The 14,296-nt window shown below is 40.8% G+C and overlaps 1 protein-coding gene across 1 annotated transcript in view; it reads left to right on the forward strand.

Moving 5' to 3' along the window:
* Positions 1–11,691, forward strand: part of LOC126253182 (zinc carboxypeptidase-like) — a 118,937-nt gene extending 107,246 nt beyond the window's left edge. The window contains exon 10 of the mRNA XM_049954344.1: positions 11,433–11,691. Coding sequence (XP_049810301.1) covers positions 11,433–11,641 — 209 coding nt within the window. The 3' untranslated portion in view covers positions 11,642–11,691. The remainder of the gene's footprint in view (positions 1–11,432) is intronic.
* The last annotated feature ends 2,605 nt before the right edge of the window (positions 11,692–14,296 follow it).

A 14,296-nucleotide genomic window follows, 5' to 3' on the forward strand; every position in this document is an offset into this window, starting at 1 on the left:
TCTCTCTCTAAGTCTCTCTATCTGTCTGTCTTTATTTTATACTTTTCGTAGACAGACGACTTTAGTCAGAACAAATGTTTCTATTTCTTGAATCTGGACATAAGAACTTTATTTCTCGAATGAGATGCAGTGGCGCCTGGCATAATAGGATTAGAAACAGTTTTCCCTTAATGGACGCTCCGTTCGAGAAAGAGCAAACCACACCAGGCATACTCAAACTAATGAGAAGTAACTGACATGTTTAGTCAGCGGCCAGTACAAGTGCTTCGTTTGTATGTTTCGCCAATGTAGGTGATACTATTTTAATAAGGCAGTACTTATTAACGTGGTGGCATCTACAGTAATTTCAACAAATTAGTGCAAAATCAGATGTCGGTACCAAAGGTGGATTTGTAGGTTTCATAGTGCAGTCAAAGATCTTGTTACGTACGGAGTGTTCCATTTATCTGAGACCACACGCACTGCGGAGTAGATGGCGGGTAACAAGCGCTCCGTCGCCCGGCGAATTAGATGCCGTGTCACGCGCCTACAAACGCAGTACTAAATTTAAAATATACTTAAATAAATTCTGTACTTGTCTATGTAATTCAAGGCAATGCTGGGCCGGTCTGTCATTATTTTCCACGAATTTCTAACATCTACTTAAGAAATTATCCATCACAAGATGTAATTCTCTTTTAGAAACTGAATTACTTGACTCGCGGATATTATCCTCGAATCCCTGTAGCTTATGTGGCTTTATGGTGTACACTTTATTGTTTAGTGGTCCGTAAAAATAGAAATCACACGAGATTAAATAGGAATTTCGAGCAGGCCAAATATCGTTGCAAATCAATCTATCATGGAACACATCATGAAATGCGTGCAAAGAAACATTGGCCGTATGAGCTTTTCCGAATCCTGTTGAAAACACTCGAAGTTTCGTTTACTTTCACTCAGTTCATTAAAAAACGGTTGCAGAATGTCTTGCACATATCTTTCCTTATTAACTTATCTATTATACAAAACTGAGCCTATTATTCAGTCATCACTAACTGCACACCACCCTACCATTTTCTGATCGTGAAAGAGTTCCTCAGGACGCGGAATAGGTCTATCGGTTCTCCAATGTCGACAGTTTTGGGAATTAACATACCCCTGCGAATAAAACCAGGCTTTTCTGAAAACAGGATGAGGTAAGGACCCATTTCACCGTCAAGTACTTGTTTCAGAAACCATTCGCAAAACCTAACTGCGTACACGGGACAACCTGGGTTGAAGTTCTTGCTTTACTGTACTTTATTGGGCGTTTGCCCAAGTAACTTTTCAGCTCTTTGTACAGAGATGCAAGAAATTTGCGTTTGCTGTGCAAGACGTGTAAGAGGTTCTTAGATGAATTTTACAGATGATATGCTATGTCATCCAGATGGGCAGTGAACACTGTACTTAGTCTTTTGTGCTTCTTGTCATGAAACCTTCCTGTTCCACGACATTTATTCACTAATTTGTGAACTGCATCACGACTCGGAATTCGAGGACATGGAGGCTTCTGTTCAAACAATCTCCGAACAATACTAGCAGGCTCTGCACACGCATACAAGTCGTCGTTGATGTGGAATGGAATAATTTGGCCTTGCCATTGTAGTGTCCACAGACTTCATTGTTACAATCGTGAAGTTCGTTTGACTGTTCGAATGACGCTGGCGGACAATGCGCGTAGTGCAACATTACAAAGGAGGCGCAGGACCCAGTCGACCGGCTTGCGCGGCTCCAGTGGCTGGCAAACACAACCACTGGGCCTGCGGTCATCAGATAAACGGAAGCTCTGTCTTCTCTAGGTTCCCTTTACTAAGCGGTACCAAGAAATGAAATCCTCGGGTAAGGATTTTTCAGTACAGTCTGTGTCCGTTTATATTTACATATGGCCTGAAGTAGCCCATATGCGTAATCTACAGCACCTGTTTAATATTAGTATTTCCTTTAATCTTATAGCAGTTACAGAAAGCAATTTAATTGTGAAAGTTAAACTTCTACCGTTCTTGGATGTTGGGTACGGACGAATGTAAATGCTGGAATATCACGGATTTAAGGAGCATCAGCCAGCTGTTGGCCTTCAGCCGTTTTACAAGCTGTTTAAAATATTTAGAGACAAAATTATGGAGATGGTCCTAAACTGACTGTTCTGACATGAAGAGCCAACTGTCGAGGTCTTTAATGAGACTAATAAATCATCAGTGATGTGCTCACAGCGATGGAGGCTGATTGGTTGTCTAAGGTGAAGCATTATGGATCACCACTATAGTTGTCGAAGAAACATGCAAACATGCATTCAACACTTTCACGATCTATTTGTTTGGTGTCAAGGATATTAATGTATGCTTACTTTTGTTAACGTCTTAGTCAGAAATACAACACGAAAAAAAAAGAAAAAAAATGTTTCCAGTCGTTTCGTTTTCAAACACAGCAAAGGATGGGCCGTACGCCGACAGAGCAAAAAATTTAGAGTCTGTATTACTAATAAATTGGAAAACGTTAAAAGGGTGGTTTTATAGCTTTGGATGTACTACATAGTCTCCTTCCACTTGAATACAGCGCACAGAACGTTCAAACAACCACGTTTCAGAAAAGTGCTTCTTTGGGATGTTGTTCAGCTCACGCGTCACACTGGCTTGAATGTCAAATATTTCATCAAAGCGTTAAATCTTCATCTGAATTTCTGCGCTTTGACGTTTAGTGGTAGGTTCATATTGATCACACCAAGTCTCATCATCCGCGATGATTTTCTCCAGAAAAAAATTGTCCGCGATTTGTATTTCGCTCACGATTCGACAGGCGTCCATGTCGCTATTTCCGTTCGGGAGTCAAGGTGTGCTGGACAAACTTTGAACACAAATGTCTGTTCTTCAAAACATCATGGAGAATGTATGAGCAGTTGAGTTAAAAATGTTGCTCCATTTCGATTTATGACGCAACAACGTTGAGATACTACAGTCACACGCCCACCACTTAACACTGTCTGCTCGCAGCTGACTGGTCGAATGCACTTCGGTTGTTACTTCAAGCTATCACCGTAGTTGCTGTGCTGACACCAGGAATAAAACCAGTCTCGGAACATTTTGGACGGACAGTACAAAGTGAAAGCTCTCCACAGAAACTACGGGACATACAGAAAAGAGACACACATCAGTGGGTAGAGCATCTCTCCAAGGTTGTAATTAACGTTACAGTTGGTTAGTATGCGTACCGTTTGTGACGTGACGAAGTCAATACGTGTGTGCCGTTCATTGACACGAATTGTCTGGGAAGACGCAACAGCAGGCCACATTCTGAATCTGTTCACTGGGTTGCCTGTCTGCAGGCGCGAACTACTTCGATCCTACAGTAAAGAGCCGGGGGTTAACTATACAGCTTGAAGAAAGCACAGCATACAACTTACAACATACAGGTGTAATCTGTAGTTATAGGAATTCCGTAGACCTATAGCAGGCTTCCCTTTATCAGTGGGACGTTGATACATAGCAATAACCTGCAGCAGATGAGGTGGTGAAAGGTGCAACAGGATGTAGTGCTAGAAAATCGGAATAAATGGAAAAAAAAGTTTTTCCAGTGGTATCGTCGTCAGTGGAAGGAATTTTCACTTAGGATAGAAATCTAGTAGAAACTTAGTCGTTCATACTGACAGCTGGTTAAGTTTTCCGGCAAAGAATTGTTCACCTAGTAAAAATAGAGGAGATGGTGTTGCAAAGATGTGCACTTCCAAAGCATTTAGTGTAAACCTCTGACTCTTGTAGTCATGAGTAAGATATGCAAATTCGGAGGGCCTCCGTCGTGATGGAATCAGATACACATATGGAGGGAATTTTCTCTCTCATACGTACAGTGTACACTGGTATGGTCAAATGGGGTTGAAACAGAAACCGATCTACTGACTGACTCCGTTACTACGTTCATTGTGAATCTATATTGACGCCTCTTCATTACCATAGTGCGGCCGTTGTCAATGACTGACTGATTATTGCGACTTTTGATCATTCTGTCCCTGGTGAAACAGATTTCATGTGAGAAAAATACCTGGGCAGGAATAAATATACCCTAACATGAAGCTCTGCATCATACGTTATCCCAAATTAACGCATGGTCTGAAGTCATCATAATTTAAATATGGCACTTTGTATGAATAGTAGGGATGAAACGACAGGAAGTGTGGGAGTGGAAAGTGAAGATTCCGGTGCTTTTACTGAACATATTTAACTTCAAGAGTTTCTTAGAAGTAGATACCTAAGGGGTTGCGAAGCAACTCAAACCGCTTGATACGGGCAAGTCTTCAGGTCCAGATTGTATACCGATCAGGTTCCTTTCAGATTACGCTGATACAATAGCTCCCTACTTAGCAATCATATACAACCGCTCGCTCACCGATAGATCTGTACCTACAGATTGGAAAATTGTGCAGGTCGCACCAGTGTTTAAGAAGGGTGGCAGGAGTAATCCATCGAACTACAGACCTGTATCATTGACGTCGGTTTGAAGTAGGGGTTTTGGAGCATATACTGTATACAAAAAATTATGAATCACTTCGAGCGAAACGATCTATTGATACGTAATCAGCAATGGTTTCAGAAAACATCGTTCTTGTGCAACGCAGCTAGCTCTTTATTCGCACGAAGTAATGGCCGCTATCGACAGAGGATCTCAAGCTGACTCCGTATTTCTAGATTTCCGGAAAGCTTTTGACACCGTTCGTCACAAGCGACTTCTAATAAAGCTGTGGGCCTATGGGGTATCGTCTCAGTTGTGCGACTGGATTCGTGATTTTCTGTCAGGAAGGTCGCAGTTCGTAGTAATAGACGGCAAATCATCGAGTAAAACTGAAGTGATATCAGTTGTTCCCCAGGGAAGCGTCCTGGGACCTCTGCTGTTCCTGATCTATATAAATGACCTGGGTGACAATCTGAGCAGTTCTCTTAGGTTGTTCGCAGATGATGCTGTAATTTACCGTCTAGTAAGGTCATCCGAAGACCAGTATCAGTTGCAAAGCGATTTAGAAAAGATTGCTGTATGGTGTGGAAGGTGGCAGTTGACGCTAAATAACGGAAAGTGTGAGGTGATCCACATGAGTTCCAAAAGAAATCCGTTGGAATTCGATTACTCGATAAATAGTACAATTCTCAAGGCTGTCAATTCAACCAAGTACCTGGGTGTTAAAATTACGAACAACTTCAGTTGGAAAGACCACATAGATAATATTGTGGGGAAGGCGAGCCAAAGGTTGCGTTTCATTGGCAGGACACTTAGAAGATGCAACAAGTCCACTAAAGAGACAGCTTACACTACACTCGTTCGTCCTCTGCGCGGTGTGGGATCCTTACCAGGTGGGATTGACGGAGGACAACGAAAGGGTGCAAAAAAGGGCAGCTCGTTTTGTATTATCACGTAATAGGGGAGAGAGTGTGGCAGATATGATACGCGAGTGGGATGGAAGTCATTAAAGCAAAGACGTTTTTCCGTCGCGGCGAGATCTACTTACGAAATTTCAGTCACCAACTTTCTCTTCCGAATGCGAAAATATTTTGCTGAGCCCAACCTACATAGGTAGGAATGATCACCAAAATAAAATAAGAGAAATCAGAGCTCGAACAGAAAGGTTTAGGTGTTCGTTTTTCCCGAGCGCTGTTCGGGAGTGGAATGGTAGAGAGATAGTATGATTGTGGTTCGATGAACCCTCTGCCAAGCACTTAAATGTGAATTGCAGAGTAATCATGTAGATGTGGATGTAGATGTAGATCATTTATTAATAGATACCAAAAGTGAACTTCACACATCATTGCAATAGCGAACTCACGCTGGCTGACAAAAGCGTCTAGATGTGGAAATATATTTATTACATGTAGCTGCAAGACAACGAACCTTTAGTCTTATAACTGACATCAAAACCTATGTCTGTAATCTCTCATGCACATTATATTAAAACAACAAATAACAAAAACAGACACAGACATGTTATCTTATCAAAGCACAATCATACAGGAAAGAAGATAACTGAGTGCTAATGGCCAATATTAAAACTCAAATTATTGAGACCATTGTTTTAGCAAACACTTTGAAGTGAATATTCACACAAGAGCATAAATGGCATGTACATCAGTTCACTTGGGACACACTAGAGTGCCTTCATACTTAAATGCCACTGGTTCACTATGCTTAACATGTTCACATACAGGCCTGCCGCTGTGGCCGAGAGGTTCTAGCCCCTTCAGTCTGGGACCGCGCGACCACTACGGTCGCAGTTTCGAATCCTGCCTCGGACATGGATGTGTGTGATGTCCTTAGTTTAGTTAGGTTTAAGTAGTTCTAAGTTTTAGGGGACTGATGACCTCAGATGTTAAGTCCCATAGTACTCAGAGCCATTAGAACCATTTATTTTTGGACACATACAACTCTAGAAAAGAACGTACTGGTATGTTCAACCTTAACCTCAGGCACTTGGAAATCTCATTAAAGCTTGGAAGTTCTTCACAACACTTAAACACATGATTACAGACGCAATTACTTGACTGCTGACACTTAATATTAATTTTAACAAACAGGTGTGAAGGAGAACGAGACTTGACGTGTCATAAGAGGGCCCCAGACTTCTGGGAGAGACCAGCGAACTGACACACGTAGTTTAACAAGACAGTAGCTCACGAGCCGTAGGCAACGCCAAAAAATTCCACGTACAACATTAACATGATGTGGAAGACAGCCTCCTGTAGCGTCCTTAGTTGAGCATCATTTTAATGTCCGCGGAGCGTCGTACTCCAGATACACACCAGCGAGAAAATGGCAAGCTGAAAGGTTCCTACGTTTGCTGGTGAATCCACAGCTTCTATGTGGGCGCTCTATAGCCTTTCCCGGACGCCCGTTGCCCCCGGTCTCCGTTCGCTGTGCGTAACACCGAGGTGGCAGACAAATGAACAGCCTGCAATGGGTGCGCGCATGTCAGGACTGCCCTCACTGCTCAGGGGTCCCGGCCACAACTCCGTCACACAGGCCGGCCGCCACCTGAGTCAGTACAACGGACCACGTGTACGAATCAGGCCGTCTTCTGTGTGAGTTTGCTGCCCTCACCACTGATGATACACGCCGAAATTTGTGCAGGTTTTCCTAAAAGGTAACGTTAGCAACTGTGCACATATTAAATTTTCTTATCCGTCTTCATTGATTCAGCTGTGGTTTTTTGGTGAAACATTAGACGGTGATGAGCCAAAGCATTATGACCATTGTCCTCCTCGACGCTGGATGCCGCTTTGTGGCGTAACGGGCACACGACGCGGTAAAAAAGTATGTAAGAGGAGCAGACACTGATGGGGCATTGCCCTAGTGACGATATGTTCTGCAAATGACAAAATCCATTGAGATAAGCGACTTTAACATATGGCACAATATTATCACACGGAGCCTGTTATCGAGAATCTCTCAAACGGCGAAGCTAGTTAAATACTCACGAGGTACTGTCGTGAGCATCTGGGGAAAGAGGCAGAAGGACAATGAAACTACCACTAGGCTATAAATGGTTGAACGTCAACGTGGGTTAGGAGGCTTGCCTGATCTGTAAAGTGGGATAGATGGTGATTTGCCCTACCTCTGCCCAGTAGCACACTGTTAATGGTACACCACTGAAGATGGAGCTCCGCAGCAGACCATCCCTACGTGTTCACACGTTGACTCAATGACATCGTCAATTACAATTGCAGTGGGCCCGGGACAATCACGTTTCGACCGTCGATCAATGGAAACGCGTCGGCTCTTCGGGTGAATCGCATTTTTGCTACACTAGGTCACTGGTCGTCTCCACAAACGCCGCCATCGTGGTGAACGGTGGCTCGAAACGTACACCACGGCATTAACGCAGGCCAGTGGCAGCAGTATTATGCTATGGGAGACGTTGTTCTGTGCCTGCTTGGGACGTATGGTAGTAATTGAAGACAAGCTGACAGTTGCGAACCATCTGCATCCCTTCATGCTTGGTTCTCCCCCGACGGCGATGTAAACTTTCAGCGGTACAATTGCCCGTGTCTCGGAGCCAGAACCGTGCAACAGTGGTTTGAGGAGCATCGTAGTGAACGCGAGTTGATGTGTTGGCGACCAAATTCGCCTGATGTAAATCCTATCGAAATCACCTGGGTCGCTACCGGATGCTATCACCTCGTACGCAAATCAGTGGCCCGTTATTTACGCAAATTACGTAACTTGTGCGTAGACATCTAATAGTACGTACCTCCGCACAGCTACCAACAAACTGTCGGATCCCTGATACGCAGAATCAATGACGTATTTCGTTCCAAAGACGGACAAACAAGCTATTAAGCAGGTGGTCATAACGTTTTCCCTCATCAGTGTACATTGCATTAGCTAAACGTAATAAATTTTTAGCCTTGTTTCACACATTTTATTATTACTGTACGACCTAGTTTTCGGGCTACAAGGTTGTTTTCTAGCACGTAACTGATCCCGAATATGAGAACTAAGCTAAGATATACACGTCATCCTTTTAAATCTCTCGATTCATAACTTGAAGTGCAAAAGTTATGTCTGTTGACAATTTTGACAAATTACATGTGGATTTTTAAAAAAAATCCTTAAAACAGCATTTACATAATTCATTCGGATACCATTTACAAAAATTATGACTAAAAATACATTAGAGTAGAGCTATGTACATAAAAGCAAATTTTTGATTTGTGAATGAAGGCACCAAGCTTCTTCTTCTATGTAGGCGTTGCAATGTTGTCTACGAGTGGTGAAAAACAATTGAGTTTATTCATTCAGTCTACGTATTTCGTAACGCTAGAATATGTAACTGCGTGAGCTTCACACTCTTTCTTTCTATATGTAGGACTTCTAAATCTATTGTGTGTGTGTGTGTTTGTGTGTGTGTGTGTGGATTTCATTCACGCAATGTTTGTCAAAGGCTGAATCTGCATTCTTTAATCTCCAAATTCTGTGGCGTTTTCTGAGCGTAGAGCAGACTGACCTTCCACTCTGTCCAATACAGCGACACTGATACTCTCTGCTGATGATCTTATAAGCACTGCCTTCCACGATGTCTGGTTCTTTATGATTTCAATTGAATAGGCATCTTTCCTACTGTCTGTGGGACGTAGGAAAGTACTGAGAAACCCTATGATTTTAAAATACTGCTTAGGTTGTTTATTTATTTATTTTTATTTATTTATTTAGCTATCCGTGCACATTTTAAAATGTATGGATGTTGTCAGTTGCGTACATTTATATATTTATACAGTTTGTTGTTACATGTAGCTAAACATTGTGATGTATAAGTTATTTACAATCATTTTTGCTCCTTATCAAAATATTGTGAAACAAAAGCTATTTACAATCATTTTGTACTAAGGAAGTCACTTATAGTGTAAAAGCAGTGTTCCTGCAAAGACAATTTAAGATTTTTCCAAAAGCGGTACATGTTATCTGTTTCTTTTATATTCTGCGGTAGTTTATTATACAGTTTTACACCTTCATACAAGAAGCTATTTTGAGTCTTCTGTTTATTCTTCCTGTCTAGGTGAAGACAGTGACTTCTTCTTGTACTATAGTTATGAAAACTGCTATTCGTGCTATAATTTTCTATATTTTTCTTGATGTACACTATGGTTTGGAATATAAATTCACAAGCAACAGTTAGAATTTCTAACATTTTGAAAACTTCCCTGCAGTGCGTCCGCTTACTGCTTTTTGTTATAATTCTTACTGCTCTCTTTTGTATTTTAAATACTGTTTGCAAATTCTGAGCACTGTTTCCCGAGAAAATAATACCATAACTGATTACTGAATGAACATAACAAAAGGATACACTTCTCAAACATTCACTACTGCATGCAGATACAAGGACTCTAAGTGCATAACATGTTGTGGATATCTTTTTCGAGAGTTTCATAGCACGTTCAGTCCACTTCATTTGGCTGTCAATGTGCAACCCTAAGAATTTTGTTGTGGGTACATCATCTATGGAAATGTTATCTAGTTTTAAATTTAAGGGACTCTGTTTTCTGTTCATTCTAAAGCATATTGTATTTGTTTTCTTTACGTTGAGAATTACTTTGTTTTCCTGACACCATTTGTGAACATCCCTCAGCACTTCAGCAGAATTTCCGAACATCTGTGCTGATGTCTTACTGGTGATTACTATGTTGCTGTCACCCGCAAACAATATCTTCTCTCCATGGCTGATATGTTGCGGGAAGTCATTTATAAACACCAGAAATAATACAGGGCCTAGTACACTTCCTTGAGGGACCACAATATTGATATATTGTGGATCAGGTATATGTTTCTCAATGTACTTTGATCCACTGGAAACATGTGTTATCTCTACTGACTGTACACTGTTTTCTGGATATGAACGAAACCATTTGAGAACCACTCCCCTTACTCCTAGTGCCTCTAATTTATGTGACAGCTTCTGGTCAACTGTATCAAATGCCTTAGACAGGTCTAGTAAAAGGCCAGTTACATAGCTATTCTCATCTAGTGCTTCTAAAACTCTTTTGGTAAATTGTACTATTGCAGATTCTGTATCTCTACCAGACCTGAAACCGTGCTGGTCATTGGAGAGGAGGTTGAATTTACTTAGATAGCTCAAAAGCCTATTTTTCATTATTGTTTCTATCACTTTGGAAAATCATGACAATAGGGCTATTGGTCTGTAGTTCTCAACGTTTTCTACATCACCTTTTTTGTGAACTGGTAAAATTTTGGCATGCTTCAGATAGGGAAGCAACCAGTTTTGACGGATTCATTTATGATTTCTGTTAGTGGAGCTTTGATACAGTTTATGCATTTTTTCAGCACACACTTTGGGATTTCATCTAAACCTGCCGAGTTTTTGTTCTTTGATTGTCTTACAACATTGCATACTTCCTCCTCAGTAGTTGGAAGCAATACCATTGAGTTTGCTATATGCTTCTGTATTGGTTGATTAGCGTCTTTTGGAAAATTTTCTGTAAGTTCGTTGCAATGCTGCTAAAGTAGGTATTCACATAATTTGCTAATTCTTTCGGATTACTTTCTAAGTTTTCCTTGTTCCTGATTTATGTGTTTGTACCTCTCTGCTTTGAAATTTTTCCCACAACAGGTAAACTGCACCGTTTCCTTTTCGGTCTATCCATGTTGTTCACTGGGTACAGTAGGGTTCTGACTTGCTTATTCATTTTTTTACTTAGAACTTCATCAATGACTTTGGAATAAAATTTATTATTTGTGGTATTGTTTTTACTTGAATTGAATTTCTGTTCATAGTCTTTATGGGATACCATATGAATGCCTTGTGAACATAGCTACCTACGATTATCTACAAGACGCTCAGTGCAGAAACGATGGACTGCCGACCACTGAGTAGAAGGGCAGAAGGGCAGAAGGGCAGATGTCTGATTGTGTCTTTCTCTGGTTGGCAGACCCGGCGGCCGGCACCAGCATCGACTGGTCGATGGGTGCGCTGGGCCTGCGCTACTCGTTCGTCTGGGAGCTGAGGGACACTGGCCTTTACGGCTTCATCCTGCCCGCGGACCAGATCATCCCCACCAGTGAGGAGACCTTCGACAGCGTCCTGTCCGTCCTCGAGGATGTGCTGGCCGCTTCCCGCAGCAAGAAACAGCTCCACTAGAGACCCTTCTCCACTGACTGTAACCAACGAAAAATAAACTAGGTTCCCACTAAAAATTTGTGTTTCGTTCACCTCTACTACTACCTTTCCATCTCCTAACGATCTCGACGAGATCTGATGACGTCTCTGCTGTGATATAATACAGTAGACACCAATACTCGACAGTGATGCATCAATTTTTTGCTTATATCCTTATGGCGAAATAAGAGTCCTGGCAGTCAAAGCAGTTTTGGGGTAGGTGTTTCACGAATTGCAGTTAACAACATAATATTATTTTGTGTACGCCTCTATGAAAACACCTCAGTCTTGCTACAGCCCTATAGAAGATTAACGTTTCATAATCAGTATCGGGTAACAACGTCTTCTTTCGCCGTAGAAAATACAGTACGTGTTCCCATTTAAAGAACGAAACATCGAAGGTCATCGGTCTGCTCAGGAGGTGAGTCGAATGTGCAATTAGAAATATGGCCTTCATATTGTACTGCAACAAACGTTTTATTTCGTACGAATTAGTAGTTCCACTGCTCATTTCTCTGTAGCTGAAGTCGACCGTGACTTTCCACTAAGCATAAGTTTCCTCTGTGCGACAGAATTCTTTAAACACTAAGGTAGTGTGCTTCGAAATTTTTTTTTTAACACGGATTCTGGATAGAAGCTACTTGTACCCTGTTAGGGTTTGCAGAAGAATTGGAACGACATAATAAATATAAAAACAAGCTAGAAATTTGACAGAGATTGAAACTAAAGAAAATCAATGAAGTAAGCACGAAAGTTACCGGTGGGAAAGTTTGGTAGACTAAGACTCATTGACAATGAAAAAGGTTTGGAGTCATTATATAGAAGAAATATATGAGACCCAAACGTACATGGACGGGTGTAATAAATTAGAAGAATCACAAAGTTAGAAGTTAAGAATGCCGCAGTAGATTTTAGGAAAATAATGGCACTGGGGACTGATATGCTGAATGTTTTAGAACATTATACACCACAAACACTAACATTACTCACCAACGAAATTTGATCTCCAGGAATATGACTTAGGAGTCATTCTGCCTATGCCAAAGAAGCCAAATCCAAAAGAGTGCAAGATATCATACGAGATTTGATGATATGAGGCATAACACTGGGGCGAATGGAAAACAAAACCTTGTCAGAGGATCATTTTGGGTTCAGAAAGGAAAGGCAGAAAGAGAGGCCGTTTCATGGCTCTGGACGTTCATGGTAAGAACGATGAAAATCAGTTCCAAGATGATTGTGTTTTGTTTTTAGTCTGTGAGAAAGCTTTATCTGAAGTAAAATAGACACACTACTCAAAATTTTGAAAGAAGTAGAACAAGACTTGGAAGCTGGAAGACACTAATGGATCTTCACCTAGCCCAAAGAGCAACGGCGAGAGTGCAGCAGGAAGAAGTGGGTACAATAAATATTACAAAAGATGTGAGCCAATGTTATTGTATTCTCCAGCCATATTCGTAGTGACAGACTTGTAGAAGAAGCCTTCAATAACATAGAATAAATAAGAGCTGGAGAAGAGGTACTTAAAGTAGTTTATGTGCTCAATTAATACAATGAAGAAGATTTTTAGGAAATGGTTGGTGCAATAAGAAATAACATCGGTAAGATACTACTTTCTTATCAACAGTCCCAAAACGAATCTGATGGAAGTAGCAAAACCACCAATTACAGCAAATAATGCACTAAATATTAGAAATATGAACGAATCAAGTACTTCGTTTACTTAGGGGTATGATTATTACAGCAGAAAGTTGTACAAAACAAATAAGAAAGGGCGCATTTCAAAGTACATATTTATAAAACTTTAAAGATTATTGACAATAAGGGCAACATGAACTGATGTAAGAAAGAGATATGTAGACTGAGAAATTTTTAGTGTAGTTACATTCAGCATAGAAATCTTAATGAAGGACAGTAAGTGCTTTGGAAGCTTTGAAATTTGGATTGTGGGAAGAACAGAATGAATTAAATTTCAAAACAGGTAAACTAATATGAGGTTTTCAAAAGAATAAAAGAAGTAAGGCATCTTCTGAACTTTTTCATAAAGAGGAAACTGATCTGGAGATCTAACTTCACAAAAGACTTGCAGTGAAAGTAAAACAGAAAAGGAAAGAGTTAGAAAAAGACATGGGATTGTGATAGATTTGAGGGATACCCTGCAAAGCACTAAAGGAAACCAGAAGAAAGTGACTTTTTGGATGTTAAAATTAAGCTAAAACTGTCTTTTGACAGTTTCATAAACAGTGATGATTATGTACAGTACACACATGAGCGTTGGACAGCGAGCGATCTTGCCAGCACAGTAACGAAATCGTTAAGTGTGTCACATGACACATATGTGATCAGACGATTCGTTAACTTTGCAGACATCAAAGTAATAGTGTGTGATGATCAATATATGACTTTGTAATTTGACCAGATAGGGAAAAGCTAGATTTAGTGCAAATCCACACGATTACCAGAGTTTCCATACTGGAATGGAACAGTTTCGTTCATATTTCGAAAACACCCTGCCGACAAGAAGGATCGCTTTATGGCGGGTAGCACCGAGTTCTTCAAATTCCTGAAACAGTTCTGTACCAATACCAGTCTTGGAACTGTCCATGGAAATGCTGCAAAAAAGTCATTTAATGACAAAAT

The sequence above is a fragment of the Schistocerca nitens genome, chromosome 4 (assembly GCF_023898315.1).
Source record: "Schistocerca nitens isolate TAMUIC-IGC-003100 chromosome 4, iqSchNite1.1, whole genome shotgun sequence".
In the NCBI taxonomy this organism is placed as follows: Eukaryota; Metazoa; Arthropoda; class Insecta; order Orthoptera; family Acrididae; genus Schistocerca; species Schistocerca nitens.